Below are 22953 nucleotides of genomic sequence, written 5' to 3' on the forward strand. Positions count from 1 at the left end.
TTGGCAAGAATTATGTATTTGCCAGTTTTTTCCCAAAGAATATAACCCAAATACAGCAATAGTACATAGGATTATAATAGTTCCATTATTTTGGAAAAGCAAGATTTGGTTTACAGGTCAGAATACCTGAGTCAGAGATTCCAATTTTGCATGCACATACTGAAAGAGTCAGTATAAGTAATGAAAGAATAAAAGCCTACTTTTTTTTTTTTTAAAGAGTATTTCTGAGGAACTGAGAAAGAACTGATAGAGAAATAGCATTTATATAGCAAGTTCAGGTAGATTTTAAGAATTTTTATCATGAAAACACACATTCAGCTTTCATAATAATCAGATGAGTTAGATCGTAAAACATATTAACAGCAAGTAAAAGGAGAAACAAACAGAAGACCAACAAACAAACAAACAAACAAAGAGATAACTTTACATATAGGATTATCACTACAACAGAGAAGGCTTATTGATGATTTTGATAAACACTATAAAATATTCTTACTATTTAGGAAATTTTACAAACAAAACTGAAAATAAAATGACATTGTATAATGTATTTTAACACATATTTTAGAAAGGCATAATAATGACTTTTCTCAATATTATTTCTGTATAATCAGTAGCTCATTTTATTGTCCTAACTATTTAAGTTCTAGACTTTTAAACTTCCCTTTAATATCCTGCAGGAATGGGTATTTTAGGGACACCTAGGAAACATTTCTCAAAAACAGATCTTGTTTAACCTTCCACTTGATTTTTTCCAGTTCTACTGATGGAATTGAAATATATATATTATCTTCAGAGACACATATGTATATGTGCGGATACACACACACACAAACCCCTCTCCAAAGATACACACACAAATATATACATATATATGTCTCCAAAGAAAAAATATCTCTGCTATACTACAAAATTAATTTAAACCAAATGTTAAAATAGCGAAATAGAAGACTTGAAAGGATTAATGAAAAACAATCATGAATGGATATGAACTAAATACCAGATGCAGCATTCTACACAAGGGGAAGGAGTGCAAAATGAGACAAATAAAAAGGTATTAACATTAAAAAAGACAAGGATGGTTATACATTTTTAGAGGAAAACTAATGCTACATATAAATCCAAAAATGTTAAAAGAAGAAAGAAAATCAGAAAAGAATACATTTGTAGACATAGAGATGACTATGTGTTTCAAAGCAAAAGGAAAAAGCATCAAATCTATATAAAACAGTAAATATCAAAGGTTTCTGATTCATTAACTATAAAATGCATTTGATCCTGTGGAGCTTCTCAGTGTTACAATGTAAATTCTTGTCTAGCAGCTCAAAGATAGGATACTGTTGTGGAATGCAGTTCAGGCTGCCCAAGAGCAAATTTAAGTGTGTGACAACCAATGGGAAATATTCTTACAAGTGAGCTAGACTTTCAAGATTTTTTTTTTAAATTACTTTATATTCTACCCAGATATACCTAAAGAAACAGTCAAGGAAGACACAGCAACCCAGAATTTCCTAGACATTCCATGAAAGTTTCAGATATGAAATCAGATAGGTTTATATTTCAGAAAACTAAAACATGTTCACTATATGTCAGTGAAATAAATGTGAGTTCTGAAAGATACTATATCCTATACTTTTATTTTAATTAATTTACTTAATAAATAAAACCATGTCTCTCTCTTTGAACCCCCTAAATGTTAGTAAGCTTCAATGTTTGACCAAAATCTTCCTCTCTCTCTTCCTTCTCATCACTACCTCAACTGCTCTCTTTCCACTGACTCTCCTATGCCTATGTGTACATCCCTGAACTTACCACAGTCAGCCCACCATCTTTTTTCATAAACCTGTACCTCACAGAACTTTCTCTTTAATGTATATGCACAGGATCTATACAATATATTTCAAAAAGCAAATTAGTTAATAAATGCTTGCTGAATTATATTTGCTTTTAAATGTTTCTCTTGCTTTTCTTAAAGTTTATTTATAGGAAAGTTAAGAGTTATGTCTCAAAAGCACAGTTTCTAAATGAAACAGACGTAACTACCTCTCTTTACCAAATGATTAATATTGAGTTAATGGGGAGAACAGACAGTAGAGTATGGCTCTTTTATAAACATTTATTGGATAATTCAACTTTACACTTACATATCTAAACAATAACTGATAATCACAAAGGTGTATCTTCTTTTTTAAATTCATTTATCTTTTCTTAGTAATCTCATCCAATCCATATTGGATAATTCAACTTTACACTTTCATATCTAAACAATAACTGATAATCACAAAGGTGTATCTTTTTAAAATTCATTTATCTTTTCTTAGTAATCTCTTAGTAAAACTCACAACCCCAAGATTAAGAGTCACATATTCTTCCTAATTGAGTCAGCCAAGTAACTCACAAAGGTTTATCTTCTAAGATTTACTTTATTACTGACACTAATGCTGAAATGGTACATATATATATATATATATATATATATATATATATATATATACACACACACATATATATATATCCATGCTGAAATATATACTTCCAAAACAACTATAAAACTGCCTTTTTCCCCAGACATCAGATTTACATAAATATTTCTTTTAAAAATTTTTAATATTAATACTAGAAACAACAATCCCCCTTAACTTTACCAAATGAACAGAACTATAAAGAAAATTTGTGGGTGTGGGTGCACCTCGGTGGCTCAGTCAGTTAAGCGTTGGACTCTTGATTACAGCCCAGATCAAGATCTCTTGAGTTGTGAGATCAAGCCCCACATTGGGCATCGCACGCTTGTTGGAGAGTTGGCTTGGAAGATTTTCTCCCTCTGCACCTCCCCCCCAACTTACACATGCTCTCTCTCTAAAATACATAAATAAATCTTAAAAAAAAAAAAAAAAAAAAGAAAGAAAGAAAGAAAAAAAATTAGGGAGAATGATCACAGTCACTAAATTAACATGTACATGTATTTAAAATTTTGTCATTTTGTAAGCAGACTAATAATTTTGCAATTTAGAAATATACTTCAAATACTTCTTTCTTCCTGCTTCACTCTAGTCTTTATCAATAAAAAAGATAATCTTTATACAATTTACAGATTTCCCCCTTATGTAGGAAAAATTTTCATCTTTGCAGAATGTGTATCATAAGGAAGTTTGTTTACTGACAAAAAATAAACCAAGTAAATTATTTTATCTTTAAAAGTTTCCATGGACATTTATCAATTCAATTAAGAATATATGTTTTCAATTTACAGTTTTATATATTCTAAGTGCTTAGAAAACTGGACAACGGGACAAAGTAGTTTACCTTCATAAAGAGCTCAAATTGCAGGTAGCTAGATTTTCCGTGAGGATGTCTAGATTGGACTATTAATGTAGAAACCACTCAAGTAGCATTTCTGTATAAGGTGTGTGAAAGGATTCAAACGTCTAGACTCACGTCTTCCAGTTGATGTCTTATAACTGTCCATGGGCCTTCTGTCAAGCAACTACAACTTGTTTTTGTTTTGTTTTGTTTTCTAAGATAAACCAGTTGCTGGATCTCTATACACACAAAGGTCAAGCTGGAATTAAGAAAAATTCTAAATGGGATGGAGAATACTGCTGTGGTATTAAGGGATTAAACTAGGCAAATGCCACCACTTTTGTTTATAAAAGCCTCCAAAAAAGGAAGACAAAACCACTCTAGAGTTAACTCATATGGGAGATTATTCACATTCAGAAGAAAATAAAGAAAGAAAAAGAAAAGAAAGATTCTTTTCTAATATATGGGGGGGGGGGAGGTTCTATTACATGGTTTCTTTATTTTTTAAAAAATATTTTATCTATTTATTCATGAGAGAGACAGAGAGAGGAAGAAGATGGGGTGGGGCACAGACAAAGCAGAGGGAGAAGCAGGCTCCATGCAGGAAGCCCGACGTGGGACTCGATCCTAGGTCTCCAGGATCATGCCCTGGGCTGAAGGCAGCGCTAAACCGCTGAGCCACCTGGGCTGCCTTATCATATGGTTTCTTGATTAATTTATTTTCTTGCTCCAGTGGCTATAGTTCATTCTGAGTTATGGGATAAGCAATGATTTTACTGTAATTTTTAAAATGAGAAGTAGGAACCAATAATCACAAACAAGAAATATCAACTTGAGAACACCCAATAACATGGGTAACATTTGTAATAAGTCTCAGTTTACTCTTTAAGAACTTTCTTTCTAGGGATCCCTGGGTGGCTCAGCGGTTCAGCGCCTGCCTTTGGCCCAGGGCGTGACCCTGGAGTCCCAGGATCGAGTCCTGCGTCGGGCTCCCGGCATAGAGCCTGCTTCTCCCTTTGCCTGTGTTTCTGCCTCTGTCTATCATGAATAAATAAATAAAATCTTTAAAAATAAATAAATAACTTTCTTTCTATTAAAATGTCTCCCTAAAAAAATAAATAAATAAATGAAATGTCTCCCTAATAGAAGAATGTAATATATTTTCTTTATCTTAGAACAAATGTTTTGTTATCCTATAGTTAAGGACTTAGCACATTTGCTGTAAACAGTTTGCATATAATCAACAAACAAAAATTATCTTAGAGGAAAACAAATTACAAGTTATTAACTTACATTCATGTTTTACATTGTCTGAATGTAATGTAAATTGGACATTACTACTTGGACATGACTACTACTAAATTGTATCAAAGGCCTTATAATTTTAAATGTTAAAAAGTCACAAACTTTTATGCAATTTTGAATCTGATACACTAAATATTGAGATTTCAACTATTTTTGCCAAAAGAAAAAGATAACTAAAATTTCTCACAACTCACCTGTTATAATACCGGCCTCCCATCATAAACTGATTGTTTGGTGTTGGACATATTTTGAATCGCTGAATATTTTCATTGGTCCGAAAGTAAAGTGAATAGTCACCAGGAGTATTATCTGAGGGCCTCACAAGAAAACTGCAGACTTGGCCAACTGTAAAAATTAAGCTGTTAGTTTTATTTCCTAATTATCAAATAAAAAAGAAGCAGTGTTAAGAAATGTAACTATAAATTACATTTAAAATACATCAACTATGTAAATTTTCACCTGGAACTTGTTTTATAATAAAGGCAATTTTAACACATTTTTGTATTTTCTAGTTTATAAGTCACAACCACCCATGATGGTGCATGTCTGTATTACATAAAAATAGGTCAGCAGCAGTGATTTCTGGTTAATAATGTCTATACCTGTCATGACTTGGAAAAAATGATCTAACCATGGGTAGAGGACACTGGCCAAAATGGGCACATTCTATTTATAAATCCTCTTAAGAAGAGTCTAAAAAAAGTTTAAGTAAATTTTGTATAGGAATACTCTATACGGGGATCCCTGGGTGGCTCAGCGGTTTAGCACCTGCCTTTGGTCCAGGGTGCAATCCTGGAGTCCTGGGATCGAGTCCCGAGTCGGGCTCCCGGTATGGAGCCTGCTTCTCCCTATGCCTGTGTCTCTGCCTCTCTCTCTCTCTATCATAAATAAATTTTAAAAATCTTTTTTTTTTTTAAAAAGGAATACTCTATACTTAATGCTTCTGATTAAACATTAAAAAGTAATAACTGTAATAAAATAGTACCAACGCTTACAAAGGTAGATTCAAAAATGAAATATGTGTGTACCTTATCAAAATCAATACCTGTACACTCTTTCCTTTAAGAACCTGAGAAGTCATATAGAAACAAATTATCATATACTAAAGATTCTCACACTAATCTTAGAGAAGGCTTTCTAATGTCTTCAATTGGCAGTGACTCTTAACACCAAAATACTTTGTCTTTCCTCTGCCTTAAGTCCTAATGACATAGAAAAGATCAGAACTTGATTGCTTTTAGGAAAACACATTGAATACTTAGAATATCAGATGTAATTTTTATGTAAATTACTGAGAGTTCCAATCATCTAGCTGAGACACTTACTACCAAATAATTTCATGTTTAATACACAGAATAGGAACTCATGCAAAATAGTGCATGCTAGTGATTATGTGCATTTTTCAGGGAGAAAATCACCAGATTCTTAAAAAAGCACATGACCCGAAGAAAATATAAAATAACATAAAGAAATTAAGTTTAGCTCCATTCAACTTGAAATGCATAAAACAAGAATGAGTGCCTCAAGTATCTGGGGATCCAGTTCAAAAATATAAACTTCTATTCAAAAGTATATAAATTTAAAATAAATATTTTGGCCCCACTCTCAAAAGCTGATAGCAGGTCACTGTGGTTGAGCATCTGGTCTCTATTACTCCCATAATGTATCATCATGTTCTTTATTTTTAATCTACTTAATCTAGGTCCTCACAATAAAATTGAATACTTCTAAAACCTTAAATCTTACAAAAGAGCCAAGTATTAATTAATTACATTAGATTCCAAAGCCCACAGTTCAAAAGAGTAATTCAGATTACATCTTTAATAATCAGTAGTTTATTCACCATATATGGAAACTATCAAACAGGTTGTTTTTTAAAGAACTAAGATTTCTACATTATAGATTATGGCTTCAACTTGTGTCAAATCCTCATATGTGTACAGTTTATGAAAAAGATACTTGGTAATTAAATTAATTCTGTCTTAAATGTTAGGATAAATGATGACAGGACAGTTTTTAGTTCAAATAATAAATCCAAAATAAAAGTCAATTTTTACTTTGCATATCTCTATAACCAGACTTTTAGAAATGTTAAAATAATATATTTTAAATAAGGCACAATCTATAATTCCACAAGTGCACAACGATAAACAAGAACATATGCTGCAGTTGAACAACAAAAAAACCAAAAATATAAACTACACAATATTCCTCTAAAGACAGATAATAAATTATGGTTTTTATATAACAGAAGCTTATGGTCATTCAAAAGAATAATGAAAACTTATATATAAGTAGATATAGAATGATCTCCCAAAATATATCCTAACAGGAAAAAAGTATGTTGCATGTTCCTAAAGTATGTGTGCGTGTGTGTGTGTGTAAGGGTATGTTTAGGAGAGAGAAACAGAGATACACACAGACACTGAAAACTTATAAAAATGCAGAAAAAGAAACTCGTCTGGTGCTGCTTGTAGGGAAGAGAACAGGGACTGGGACAGAGAGAAACATTTCACTGAGTTTTATACTACATGGATGTATTCAACTAAAAAACACTGCATAAGAAAATATACAAGTTTCTCTGTGGTGGGCAAGAAATTACAGTATTTTTAAATTTTAAATGAGCACTAAAGGCAAAATTGATGATAAATGGTCAGTTTGCTCTTTTATTCTTTTTAAATAAAGTTATTTTAAAAGGCAAGTGAATATACAAGTACCTGTCATAAGTAAATTATAAGCTTCTTGTTTGGAAATTTTCCCATGGAACCATCTTAAAAAGAGAACAAATAAGATATGTAAATCTGAAGTCCTTTTTGCTATTATACAATCAAAACTAAACAACCACATAAGTTTAATTCAAGCTGACAAAATGAAATAAATGCAAAAGCAATTGATTAAATTTTGTCATCTTTTACATTTATGTTATTGCACTTTGTAAACGTATATAACTTCAGCGAAACAGAAAAATAAGGGACCAGTATGAACCATAATTTCCATATTAACAATACAAAAACAATAATTATTTTTAATTCTGATAATGACAAACTGTGCATGCTTACATCATAGCTAGGGTTCTCTTTTCTTTGTATTAGGAGGGAGGATGGTATAGGTAGAGCCCACTACAGAATTATCCAGAAAAAAAAATTAGTAAATGAATTTTCCTCATATTACTCTCAAAGTGACCTTCCCATATTACAAGAGGTAAGTTCTCTCTTGAAAGAAAACAGACATGGCTAATTAATACTTCCCATATTAAAGTCAGAAAGTAAGATTGAGTGATGACAAAGAGTAGATACCAGAAGGACTGAAAGAAATGAATGGCTTCGCATTCCTAATTCTATCTGAGCTAATGCCCTAACAAATTAGATGGCTAGAGTATTTTAGTTTCTGTACACTTAAAATAAACATTTAGAAATTATTATAAATGGCATTATAGTTTGGATCCACTACATATAATAACTAAAGTATTTAAGTTTACCTTAGAATAAAATAACAAACCTGGTATTACAAATTAATCAGTAATTAAATTTCCTAGAATCTCTTCTCATTTACCTGAAGGACTATTATCTATCTTGCTGATTAACACCTCTTAAGGCCAGGCTGACAACTCCAGATCATCCCTCTATCACTTTGCCATAAAAACTTGGGATCTACTATAACTTTTGATAGTGGCTTAAAAAACAACTTAGAAAGTGAAAATACTGCAAGACACAAAAAAGCAAGACACATCCATATGCCGCCTACAAGAGACTTACCTCAGACCTAAAGACACATGCAGATTGAAAGGGAAGGGATGAAAAAATATCAAGCAAATGGATGTAAAAAGAAAGGTAGATGTAAAAAGAAAGGTGACAATACTTATGTCAGACAAAATAGGCTTTAAAAACAAAGGCTGTGATGAGAAAAGAAAGACATAAAATGATAAAGGGAACAATACAAGAGGATATAACAATTACAAGTATCTATGCATGGGAGCACCTAAAGACATAGAGTCACTATTAACAGACACAAAAGAAACAACTTGACAGGAATACAATAACAGTAGGAGACTTAAACATCCCACTTATATCATAGATGGATCATCCAGACAGAAAATCAATAAGAAAAAAGTGCTTTTTAATGACACATTATACTAGATGGAACAGAGATAGATAGATAGATAGATAGATAGATAGATAGATAGATAGATAGATAGATAATCTGCAGAACAATGCATCCCAAAAACCATGAATACATATTCTTTTCAAGTGCACACAGAACATCTCCCAGGATAAATTACATTAGCCCACAAAAAAAAAAAAAAAAAAAAAAAACACCTCAAGACATTCAAAAAGACTAAAATCATATCATGCATCTTTTCTGTCCACAACAGTATGAAACTAGAAATCAATCACAAGAAAAAGTCTGGGAAGAATACATGGAAGCTAAATAACATGCTACTAAACAATGAATGGGTCAACCAAGATTCAAAGAGGAAATCAAAAAATACATGATACAAATGAAAATGAAAACAGTCCATAATCTTTGAGATGAAGCAAAATATGTTCTAAGAGGGAAGTTTATAGCAATACAGGCCTACATCAAGAAATAAGAAAAATGGGCAGCCCAGTGGCTCAGTGGTTTAACGCCACCTTCAGTCCAGGGCCTGATCCTGGAGACTGGGGATTGAGTCCCACATCAGGCTCCCTGCATGCAGCCTGCTTCTCCATCTGCCTGTGTCTCTGCCTCTCTCTCTCTCATGAATAAATAAATAAAATCAAGAAAGGAAGGAAAGGAAGAAAGAAAGAAGAAAAAAATCTCAAATAACAACCTAAACTTAACACCTAAAGGAGCTAGAAAAGAAGAATAAACAAGCCCAAAGCCAGTAGAAAGAAAGAAATAATAAAGATTACAGCAGAAGCAAATACAATAGAAACTAAAACAGTAGAAAAGATCAATGAAACCAGGAGCTCATTCTTAGAAAAAATACACAAATCTGTAAACCTTCAGACAGACTCATTTTAAAAAAAAAAATTAAAAAGCAGGGCTCAAATACTATCAGAAATGACAGAAGAAAAGTAACAACCAACATTATCAAAATACAAAAGATTTTAAGAGATATTATGAAAAATTGTATAGCAAACAAATTGGACAACCTAGAAGAAATGGATGGACTCCTAAAACATATAACCTTCCAAAACTGAATCAGAAAAAAATAGAACATCTGAATAGACTAAATACTAGCAATGAGGCTGAATCAGTAAGCAACAAACTCCCAATAAACAAAAGTCCAGGACCAGACGGCTTCACAGGTGAATTCTGTCTACCAAACATTTAAATAAAAGTGAATACCTATTTTTCTCAAACTATTCAAAAAAAAAAAAAAAAAAAAAAACAGAAAAGGAATGAAAACTTCTAAATTCATTCCACAAGACCAGCATTATCCTGATAACAAAACAAGACAAAGATACTACCAAAAAAAAAAAAAAAAAAAAGGAAAAAAAAAAAACTGCAGGTCAATATCCCTCATAAAGACAGATGTAAAAATCCTCAACAAAATATTAGCAAACTGGGATCCCTGGGTGGCGCAGCGGTTTGGCGCCTGCCTTTGGCCCAGGGCGCGATCCTGGAGACCCGGGATCGAATCCCACATCGGGCTCCTGGTGCGTGGAGCCTGCTTCTCCCTCTGCCTGTGTCTCTGCCTCTCTCTCTTTCTCTCTGTGTGACTATCATAAATAAGTAAAAATTTAAAAAAAAAAAATATTAGCAAACTGAATTCAACAATTCATTAAAAAACCATTCAACACAACTAAATCAACTTCAGGGATGCAAGTAGGGTTCAATATTTGCAAATCAATCAACATGATACACCACATTAACAAGAGAAATGATAAAAACCATATGATCATCTCAATAGAAGCAGAAAAAGCATTTCACAAAGTACAGTATTCATTCATGATATAAAAAAACAACTCTGGACAAAGTAGATTTGGAGGGAAGATAATTCAACATAATAAAGGCCATATAGGGGAAATCCAAAGCTAGTACCATACTCAATGGTTACAAACTCAAAGCTTTTCCCTTAAGACCAAGAACAAGACAAGCATATTTACTCCTAGTATTTTTATTCAACAAAGTACTGGAAGTCCTAGCTGCAGCAATCAGACAAGAAAAATAAATAAAAGGCATCCAAATTGGGAAGGAAGAAGTAAAACTTTCACTATATTTGCAGATGACATAATACTATATATGAAAAAGTCTAAAGATTCCACCAAAAAAAACTACTAGAACTGATAAATGGAATAAGGTCATAGAATATAAACTAAATATACAGAAATCCATGCATGTCTATACACTAACAATAAAGGAGAAGAAAGAGAAATTAGGAAAACAATCCCATTTACAATTGTACCAAAAATAATAAAATACCTATGAATAAACTTAACCAAGGTGAAAGACCTGTATTCCAAAATCTATAAAATAATGATGAAAGAAACTGAAGAGATAAATTGAAAAATATTCCATGTTCATGGATTAGAACAAATGTTAAGATGTCCATACTACCCAAAGCAATCTACAGAATCAAAAACCCACCATATTTTTCACAGAACTAGAACAAACAATCCTAAAGTTTGTATGGAACCATGTATCACCTTGAATAGCCAAAGCAATCTTGAAAAAGAAGAACAAAGCTGAAGTTATCACAATCCTAGATTTCAAGATATATTACAAAGCTGTAATAATCAAAAAACAAAAAAACAGACCTATAGATCAATGGAACAGAGAGCCCAGAAATAATGTATGATTATATATGGTCGATTTGTCTACGACACAGGAGGCAAGAATATACAATAGAGGAAAAAAATTCTTCAACAAATGGTACTGAAAAAATGGACAGCTATATGCAAGAGAATGAACCTGGGCCACTTATTACACCATTCACAAAAAAGAATGTTAGTTGCCATTTATCACCACACTTTGCGCTGTTGTTTGTATCATAGGGAAATAGTTCCATATAGCAAAGAGGTAAAATAGCAAAGATCAAGATTACTGTAATTTGAGAAAAATAGAGGAGTATTTACACCTGACTCACTTCATCTGCTTACATTACTGGTATGTCCCTTCCAAACATTAATTAGAATTTGTAATCTAATATAGGTAGTGGAAAGACTTCACACTAAAAATAACAAGGTACAGACTCATTCATGGAGCCTATTTTGCAGTTACACAGCTATACAGAATAAGGAAAATGAACTCAGAAAACATCTCATATGTTCCACATCTAAAGAAAGGGGGGAACTAACCGAGATTTACTGAAAGTAGAGAATTCAGCTTAATGTTTTTGTGTTCTAATGGTTACAAAACAGAGAAAGCAACCACTTGAGAGACAAGCCTTAAATTCCATTCATAAATACTAACTGGATGGTAAAAAGAAAAAAAAGTTCCAGTGAAAAAAGAGATCAAAAGATGAACAGTTTCTATTAAAATCATATGAATAAAATAGAATTGGAATTGAGAGTTAATATCTTCAGAAGAAAATTAATATGCAAATAAATGAGGTGATAAGCAGGACACTAAAAAAGATCTCCAAGGACAAAAACAAAATTAGAGTAAATTTCCCATAGGAGATTATTGTTAACAGCTAATAACTTCTGAAATATGAGACTATGGCAAATAACAAGTATAGTAATACCTGGTCTTTGAATTAGCCCTTACAAGATACTTAAAGTCAGCCTGAAAAGATTATGAAAAGAAAGGCCTTGCAGATTCTTATTAATATGGTAAAGAACCATGATCTGGAGTAAAGTTACTCCCTTTCTCTCTCTCTCTCTCACACACACACAGACACAAACAAAGAAAAGAAAAAACTGAAACATAAAATACCCAAAGGATGTAGTCACAAAAACAAGAAATGCTATAAATGTATCAGTAAAAAAAGAAAAATATGAAGAATTATGATTTATAATGTTATTAATGTTTATAGAAAAGCCTTTAGTTTAGTGACAGAAGAGTTGCATATAGATAAAAGACATCTTCATTATTTAAAAATAAGACTATCAGTAGATCCTAAAGAAAATACTAACATATCAGTTCCTGCACCAAAATAAAAACAATTCTTTGGTCAGCCTCAGAAGTAGCAATTTTCTTTTAAAATAAATTTTGGCCTAAGTATTCCAATTTGTAGGTTTACAACATATTTTCTTTTTCCTTTTAGTAATTAACACAAACTCACATTTTGCCTTCATGTGGATCTTCTTCCCGGCCCTAAAGGGTAAGACATTAAGACAGTATTTTATGTAACTTAAAATATTAATCTGTTTTTATTAAAATTAATAAAAATCACATCTGCAAACATACCTCTACCCTGTTCCTCATATTTACTTGTGCATATACAAGGAAAGATGTATCAGTTCAAGATATCTTTCCAAAACTCTCTCCCTTTACCATTACACTCTTTTCCTCTTGTTGTGGTTACTGTAATTCAGGCCCTTTTCCTCCCTTTTCTCAAACTACTACCACAACCCAGTGAGTTTAATTACCCCTATGCCCTGTCCCACCCCATCATCTCACCACTCCAATCTGGACTTATCAGTTTCAAGTGCAACTTTGTCTTACAGTGAGAAACACCAAACAAAACTAAAAGAAACAAAACCAAACCTGTAATACCTCTCTGCTCCCTACAAATTCCTCCTTTGATAAAACCAAAATCCTTTATCATATCACTCAAGTCTACATTCCTATCTCCCATTACCAATTCTCTTTAGTTATCTATAACAATGGACACACATAACTACTGATGTGCTAAACTATATTCTCACACCACTGGCTTATTCTTTTTAACTTAGAATATTCTATTCCTGTTTGTTAACCTAAACTATCCAGACAGGATCTTCCTCAAATACTAGTCCTCAGTAAAACAGAGTCTCTTCTAAAACATAAACTTCTACTTTGAATAGAAAAGAAAACCCCCTTTTTTTTAAGCATCTTTTGAAGTTTACCTTACTCTGACATTCCTATTAGGTAAGATACACCGGTGTTACTCATCCCACTATAAAGGCTACAACCACCTTAAGATCTTAACCCTTCTTTGTTAACACCCAACCACCACTATAACCACTAGCACAATGCTGGACATATAATTTTCACTGAATATTTGTTGAACTGTACTCCTAGTACCCAGCAAAACTGGGTACCTGGCACCAGGTTTTCACTGAGTAATAAAGGAAAAAAGTAGAAAAATGGTCTGTCTATATACATGGATTTGCTTCTCTCCATTTGTTCCCTACCCATCAAATACCTGACAGAACTAAAATCAAATAACCACTGAATGTCTTAAGAAAAAAAAATTACACAAAAACAAAATGCATAATCACTGCCCAAAAGGAGTTAATCTCTATAGAACAGATTTACAACATAAATTTTATACAATAATTCTAATAAATTCAATACAATACAATAATTCTAATAAAATATAGAATTAACAAAGTGCTATAAAAACACAAGATGAAACAACTTAGCCCAAGAAAGACATAAATCCTCTGTGAAAACAGGAGCAACACCTGAGCTGAATTGATAAAGATGAATCAAATTTTACATGGCAATAGTCTAGCAGGGCAAGAGTTATCAGGAAAGTGTAGGCATAAAGAAATTCATTCAACAAACATTTGCTGAAGGCTTAATAATGCCAGACACTATACTATGCTGTGGATATACACATCATTGAATCAGAGACAAAAATCCTCACGGAGCTTACATTATAGATTTAAGGCATAAAAGTATAAATGTACTTGGAGAACAGTAATTAGAATTTCAGTGGGAGGGATCCCTGGGTGGCGCAGCGGTTTGGCGCCTGCCTTTGGCCCAGGGCGCGATCCTGGAGACCCGGGATCGAATCCCACATCGGGCTCCCGGTGCATGGAGCCTGCTTCTCCCTCTGCCTGTGTCTCTGCCTCTCTCTCTCTCTCTGTGACTATCATAAATAAATAAAAATTTAAAAAAAACTAAAAAAAAAAAAAAAAGAATTTCAGTGGGAAAATCCTTAAATCCAACTACCAACCTAATGTCTGATATCTAGAAAACCTCCAAATGGCTTTTCAAGCTACAAGGAATCACTATGCTCCAATGAAAATCATTATGAAAACTTATTTTAACTATTAGGGTAAAAACTGTTTATTAATTCTAACTTGGAACTATTCCACTATTAATTGAAAGTGCTTATATTCCTTTTAGCAGCCACATAATATTGTTCATTCATGCTGACTTGTTAACTTCTTTTTTTTTTTTTTTCCTTTTATTGATGTTAGATCATGAGCCCTTATCTTAAATTGGGATTTTTTTTTTCCTGTACTCATTGGGTAACTTTCACTTATCCTTCTTAAAGTTTATCTTATTAAGTTTGACCCAGAATCCCAAGAGCTGGAGAAAAGTTAAACTATACTAAATCCTTCAAATAGTCAGGAAAAAATCGGGCCGGGGGATGATAGCAGGGAGGAAAAACTCCGACATAAAAAAGTTTTAACTAAGAAATTTGTAGTAAAACCAAAACAGTAAGGTTCTTCTGTCTGAACACTTCTGTCCTATATAAAATAAATTACTCTCCCTACTGTAAAATACCAAATACTAACCTAGAAATTAGGAGTTCTAATCCCAGCTCTTCCACCAAGTTACTATGTGCAGGCAATGCATCATACCATTTCCTCAACTGCCCTCCACTTTTCCTCATATGTTCTACTTCTACTTATCAAGATCTATTAATCAAGAGAATTAATAACAAAGAAAAATATTCTCCACTGCTATCTTCCTGGAAAATAATCAAAGCACAGAATATTACCAAGTTCCTGACATAATTTAAAAACAGTAGCTCCAAGGGTTATAAAAAGGAAACCATTCCATCATACTAAACAAATCCAAAAAGAAAGGATGAATTCCAAAATTGTAATATATTTGATAGGATTCAGTAATACTGGGTATTATCACTGAAATGCAAATGCTGCTTGAAAGCAGACCTGCTATCAAAAAACCACACAATTATCTATACTGTGTGAAAGACTACTGATATGTATTATGTGGTGACAATGAAAGTGGGAATACTGGAAATGTAGAAACATAATAATAAATGTGTAGTACAACTAAGTTTTTCCAAGGTTACTAGAAAATTGTACATATATTTGGGAGATAACAAATCTGAAAGCAAACACGTGCAACCCTATTTGATTGATTCCATGATCATTTTTTCATAGCCTCACTTACGAGGAAGACCACTAAAAGATACAAAGAAGGACAAATGTTCATCTTTTTTTTTAATTCTTAGAAACTCATAAAAACTTTCTGAAAATTGACAGTTAAAGATTCAAACACGCTAGCTTAGTTATGCTCTTTACTTCAGTAAATTAGTAATGTTTACTACAGTAAATATATTTTAATGAAAAATTCCTCATACTTAGGAAATTGAGGTTTTTCATTCAACAAAGTTTCATTTCTAACTTTGCCTGATTATGGTGAAGTTCCAAAAATGTACATAATATTTAAAATTCTAAGAGTGAGAGGAAAAGAACAAAACTTACCACCTCTTCCACCAGGTCTTCAACAATAAGGCCCTGTTCATCTGTTCTTAGATTTGTAACCCACATCCATCCATCTTCTAATTCATTGTGAACAATAAACATATCTCCTTTTAGGAAACTGAAAACAGCAATTATGAACTTATTAAAATTTAACTAAAATTTTAAACATGGAAATTTGAGTAATCATGTGCCATAGTACAGAGATAATATGATGCAAGAAAATGCAAGAAATTAAAGTCAAATACCCTGGATTTTTTATCCTGTTTTTGGTATCATCTATACATAAAATTCTGAAGATACTTATTCTGAATCTTATTTCTTCATATGTAAAACGGATTTAATAATGGTATCTGCACTATCTACATTATTGGATTACTCTTAAATTCAAATTATAATTTTTGTAAACAGTAATTATATATGTATTACAGGCTTTAGGGAATAACTCCAAGAAGACTGAGCTTAAAAATTTAAGCTTCCATGTAATTAACTCTTTCAGATGTGGGCTAGATATAAAATTATAATATAATTAACTCATTACACATACACAAGATACAGTTACTTTAGAAAAAATTTAAGTAAGCACAATTAGCCTTATCAGCAATTGTTTATGAGAACTAACATTTTTCTCATAAAAAACAGTAAGGTTTATTTAATTCAATTAGATAGCCATGATACAACATAGCACTTGTTCTCTGAAAGCTGTATCAAAGGATAGGAGAATGCATGCATTTTTTTCTGTTATCAATTTCTGAGTGGGGGGATGCATACACAAACTAGTTTCTTTTTCTTGTAATCTATATGTTTTCAAACTCCACAAAAATCACAGGAAGAATAAGTTTTATATTGATGCCCTCTATCAACACCAGTAATTCACTGAACTTTTCATTTTAGGCCTGAATGTATGCCTCTCATTGTTTAAGGTTTTAAGATTGATTGGTTGCTGCTATTCACCCTATATCTGTATCAGTATCTATTGCAGGTTTCTTAATCAATTTTCCTTCCAGTCTAAATTTTCACAAACCAAAGTTCCATTTAGCAAATCTCCTCTCATACTTCTAAAAACTGTTTTTCTCCAGAAAAATCACAAACTTCAGTGTGGACAAGTTTAAGACTAGAAAACTTTAGATGAATACTGTATCAATGAGCATGTAATACTGCATCTCATCTTGATTCTACAACTCTTCTTAACAGTGACCAATATTTCACTGATTGGCAGCAGACATAACTACTTAACCAAATAAATTATTCCTTTCTAGAACCAATCTCCTAAATAACTACATTAAAGAACAGAATTATGAGTAAAAGGAGAATACATATGGACAAAAATACAGAAGACAAATGTGAAGTGACAAGTTTCATTTCTTGGTCAAAAACAGTCTTAAGAGAATTCTGTGGTTTCTAGAACATGAAATATATGGTACAAAAATGAAAAAAATTTAATAAAATGATTACTAACACAAACAATATAAACATAAGATTCTTTTTTATTTTGCATTTTCCCCAAAAAAGGTTAAGATGCCTTATTAAATCTCATTAATCTTCAGATATTTTTACCTAAAAGAAAAAAAAAAACTTCAGATACATACAAATTTTTTAGGACTCATACATTCCCGTGTATTTCTATGATCAAATTAAAATTTATACATTCTAATTCTTATTTAAATTTTCTTCTTCTTAGACCAGTAGTTGTCAGTTCTGAAGGTCTCTCAGGAACCTTTATATACCTAAAAACTGATACTCTGATAGGCTTTTATTTACAGTGAATTGTATCTATTGATATTTATCATATTAGAATTTAAAATGTTCTTAAATGTTTACTAATTTCTTAAAAAATAATATACCTCATCACACATAACATAAAGAATATGAAAAATTATTTTTTACAAGTTTAGTGTGAATAATATTGTTTTACATTTTTGTAAATCTCAACATCTGGCTTAACTGCAAACTGCTAGATTCTTCTCCTTCTACATCCAATCTACTGTTTTACATTTTTTTGTTCAAAGCATATGAAAAAAAATCTGGATAGCCAAAATTATGTAGTTGTGAAAGGAATGAGTATTTCAATAGCCTCTCAGATAACTACAGATATTCTATGATATTACACCAAAAACTCAACAATTGGTACTTGGAAGGTTAGTTGTAACATGGAATCTACACCAATGAACTTTCCGTACCCCATTTCAGTAACATCTATTTACCCATAGACCTTTACCGAGGCATAATTCTTTAACAGCGTGCATTGATCATTTAAAAAATACTGATTCACTGAGCTGATCATCCAGATGTAAAGACATTTTACACAATCAAAACATCACATTCTTTAGCATCTCTACCAATCTCATCAGAAAAATCAGGAAGTATGTGGGAAGCTATCAAACTCCTGATAGCAGATACAGGATTTCCAAAATTCTCATTTTTGCTTGCAAGCTCAAATTTTGTCATCGGCAACAAACATCACCAGTTATTCTCCCTAATGTAACATAATAGATTTACTCTTAAAAAAAAAAAAAAAAGACAGATACTCTAGACAGAATAACCATAGTTTGCCTGTCATTCTCTTAAGTACAAAGGGTGTGCACAAAGGCAGAAGCTAGCTCAGTTCTCAACTCACTGCTTTCCTCAAGACAAGGACCTGGGGTACGCAATGAAGATACTTTGTGTGTACTTTACATTTCGTCACACTGAAGATTAAAAACGTATTCACCACACAGAATATTCAAAGAGTTTAGATTTTGGCAGGAAAAAAAAACCACCTTTTTACAGTCTCATCAAGAAAAATATGAAAATATGAGGGGAAACTGGTTGGTACTATTTACCTCCAAGTGTGTGGCTGTAAAGAACACTGTATACTTTGGTGCCACTGCACTGCCTTGATTTGTGCTAAGGCACTAACAATTTTACTGCTTGATATTTTGTCCCATCAGTGTAAATGGCACAGTGAAAAAGGCAAATTATATGGTAGTCTTATTAAGAATAGTTTTGCTCTCATGAATTCTCTAAATGGATCTCAAGGATCTCCAAGGTTACATGGATCACACTTTGAGAACTGCTGTCCTAGATGATACACTGGGAATTTACAAGTTATTCAAAATTCCTGAATTGGTAGCTCACCACTGTTCTTCTTTATTGTATACATTTCATTCCTTCTTTCTTTCACTGGCTTTTCCTGATTAGATCACAAATAAAGGTATGCCAATAAAAACTAAATGAGAAGTTGTTACTTCATGCACAATCATATAAAAATGGAATCTTTATTCTGAGATTCCAGATAGTTAAATCTTTGTTTTTTAAAATATCCTATTTCCAGAAATTTCAGTAACCTCCCCCCAGTTACTGTTTTTTAAATGCTGCTGTTGACTTCAGTGAGAAGCTGTACACTTAGAATCAGTAAACATTTTACCAGTAAGAAAATTTTCTATTGCAAGGTTAAATAGCTTATAGAAAGGAACTGATAATTTCATAATTAATCAAACACCAGATTATATAAAAATAATAAAAACAAGTTATATATATCAAATTATATAAAAATAATTTTTAAAAATTATTATGTTCTGTAGTTCAATGCCATACTTAAACTATTCACTCATCATGTAAACAGAAGTTCAGTCATCATTTAGGTACAAATTACATTTGAAACATAAATGCCACATATTAATAAAAATTAAACTAAAGAATATAACAATTATCTTTACTTTGTCAGAGACAGTCTAATAAAAACTGAATTTATTTCACCTGCCATCTTCACTGTGGCCACTCTGATCCAAATCCATTCTCTGAACAAATAAGCCAAACACAGGAGTACAGAAACAATGAACTCCATATTTAAGGCACTTTCACCTTGTTGCATGCTATTTCCTCAAATTCTAAAACCTTCCTAGTCCAAGAGTAGCAAGTTTTCAAAGTCTGTCAAATGCCTAATTCAAATGCCTACAGATGAGACTATGTTATAAAATACCTTATTTCATCAGTGTCTGGAACCTTTGTATAAGGTAGAATGGCTCGGACACGCCTTCTATCTTCTACTGGCTAGGAATCATAAAAAAATAAATTTTACAAAAGATAAACTCTTTATGTCAAAGTCAAATCAGGTATGTTCACATCAAGTTAAAACCAACAAAAATCCACATTATGAACACCATAGGATCCTTCAAATTATTCTTTAGTAAGGTTCTAAATACTCAAAGCCTAGAAATACTTGTCTTGTTTCTGTTTTTTCTTTAAAGAAATTCTTTTAATGGTATAACCAATGTTTTTATCAAGTAGTATGAACAACCACTTGATTTTAAATGAACTATGTGGAACACATAAATTAACCTTTCTCTAATGATGTATAGGCATTTCAGAATCTTGCAGCAACTTCAGGATTACCTATGCTATTAGTCATTACTCTTCATTCACTTAAAAATATTTGTTAAGGTATCACCATATGATATTGTAAAAAAAAAAAAGGCAACTTAAATAGAAAATTACAGAAAAAAATTTTTTTAAGAGGGAATCGGTTTTGCTCACAGTACAACCAGAATTAAAATTTAAAACAACAAATATATTTTGAAATGTAATAACACCATAAGAAACTGAACAAGAGCTAACCTCATTAGTAAAGTGAAATAATAAATTTTTGAAAATTATTTTATTAAAGTTTTACTTGCCTCTGGTGGTGCAACTGGATAAAGCAATTTTTCTCCTTTAAGCAAACAGGAAACATGACTGTAATAACCTATTAGGTCTGACAATGAAGAAAAACGTCTTCCACCAATGTAGTAATCTCCACACATAGCAATAATCCTATTTGTACAGGAAAAGACATACAGTATAACAAAAACCTATAGAGCCAATTTTGAAGACCAATTTCTAAAGAAATTATAAATCCCTAATTTTCATACTGTTTTCCTTTAACTATATCTTTGCATTACAATGATACCATTTATTAATATCTACGTCAATGCAAATTTACCTGAGGTTATTTCTTCAAAAAAAATGTGTATTTATGTGATATGAAATACATTATGTGACTACAAACCAAACCCCATTACATAACTCACTGCAATATTTATAAATCTATCCTCATATACCTCTGCTCACTTTTCATATTTAAGGCTGAATAGCAATTTTAGTAAGTTTTCTCTGGCTAAGAGTAGCTCACAGATCTCAAAATACTTAGAGGATTATAATTTTACATTCTATGTGTGGTATAAAATGCTCTTAAAATTTATTTTAAGATCTGAAAGTCAAGGGTATACAAACATTTTATCAGTTAACATAGGCAGCATATGATTTTTTCAATGTCTCCCATAAAAATGAAATTAAAGACAATAACATAGGGACATGTATTTATATAGACTTTGATATCTGTACTTGAAAAAATGCATACCTTTGACATGAATGTTTATAAAGAATTTCAGAACAGCAAAGCAAAATGAATTAAAGAAAAAGCACACATCTTGACTCTTAAATACTATTTCCTATAATTTATTACTTTGTAGTCTAAAAATATACATTTCATTTCTGCTTTACCGTTCAAAGTTTCTTCATAGCTCTTTATACTTTAAAAGTGATAATTATTTTTGAGATTGGCACAGTAATGCCCAATGTTTTTAAACCAAAAAAGTAAACATTCAATTATCTACTCTATATCACCTGATTAAGTCACTTAATTGAAAACAAATCACTTTCCCCATCATTTAAATATGAGTGAATCATTCACCTTTATTAAGGCAGATATATTCAAGAACAGCAAAGTAAACTATATTATCTAGCCTCATATTAGAAATAAATACTTACCTAAAATGGTTGACAACACTTGTCTGGCTAAGAAATGAAAGCACAAAGGACCCTGGCCTCCGATCACTCTCTCTTATAAGGTAACTGCCGGACTTCCCTGCCTGCCTTAGGCGTTCTTCTGCTATAGTTCTATCAAGTTTTCCATGATACCACCTACAGGGAAAAAAATTGACATTAGAATACAAACAGCAAACATAAAATTACTATTGGTAGTTGAAAACTTACCACTAGAGGTTTTAAATACCTAAATGTAACTTAAACATTTACCCTTTACTCTGCGTTGGTTATTCCAATTTTAACTCAATTGTTTCTAACTTCTCCCTCTCTCAAAAATTCATTTACTCAGTTTCTAATTTGTTCTATAAGCTCAGGGCTAATCATCTCACATATAAACTTCTTCCATGTCTGTCCATCTGTCTCCCTCCAGGATTGTCTACCTCATGAAGATATAAACACTTATAACAGTCAAATCTTTATTTAGAAAAATTAGAATATGATAGACAATGGAAACAATTACCATCTCTCTACATACTAAGGAACCTAAGTATATACCTATCACTTGACATAACAAGCAAAATACATGGTACCTGAAAGAAAATAAAACTATTCCATTTCAGTGTCTGTGCTCTAGAATGGGAAAATAGAATGACACTGTTGAAAGACTACTGTTCTAATTTCCTATTTTGACATGAAGCTGATTATTTCTACTACTCCATAACCACACATATGACCTTAATTCCTCACATGTATTTAACAAACATGTAGGAAATAAATAATACCTTTGTTCCTTTAACTTTCCTATTCTGAAATTAAATATATTCTACCTACCATGCTACTAGATAATCTGCTTAAATGACTGGCTATAAATCTAGCATCACCCACGCTACCAATTTATGCCTATAAGAGACTCATGGATTGATATAAACAGAAGCATAATTAGAATTAGGGATCCCTGGGTGGCGCAGTGGTTTAGCGCCTGCCTTTGGCTCAGGGCGCGATCCCGGAGACCCGGGATCGAATC

The 22953-nt window shown here is 32.0% G+C and overlaps 1 protein-coding gene across 1 annotated transcript in view; it reads right to left on the reverse strand.

Annotated features, from left to right (window-relative positions):
* Positions 1–22953, reverse strand: part of RASA1 (RAS p21 protein activator 1) — a 108807-nt gene that overhangs the window by 32585 nt on the left and 53269 nt on the right. Inside the window, exons 2-8 of the mRNA XM_072792677.1 lie at positions 21933–22085; positions 20801–20936; positions 20107–20177; positions 16149–16266; positions 12818–12849; positions 7323–7375; positions 4800–4950 (exon numbers count right to left, since the gene is read on the reverse strand). Of these exons, the coding sequence (XP_072648778.1) occupies positions 4800–4950; positions 7323–7375; positions 12818–12849; positions 16149–16266; positions 20107–20177; positions 20801–20936; positions 21933–22085 (714 nt within the window). The remainder of the gene's footprint in view (positions 1–4799; positions 4951–7322; positions 7376–12817; positions 12850–16148; positions 16267–20106; positions 20178–20800; positions 20937–21932; positions 22086–22953) is intronic.

This window comes from Canis lupus, chromosome 2 (assembly GCF_048164855.1).
Source record: "Canis lupus baileyi chromosome 2, mCanLup2.hap1, whole genome shotgun sequence".
In the NCBI taxonomy this organism is placed as follows: Eukaryota; Metazoa; Chordata; class Mammalia; order Carnivora; family Canidae; genus Canis; species Canis lupus.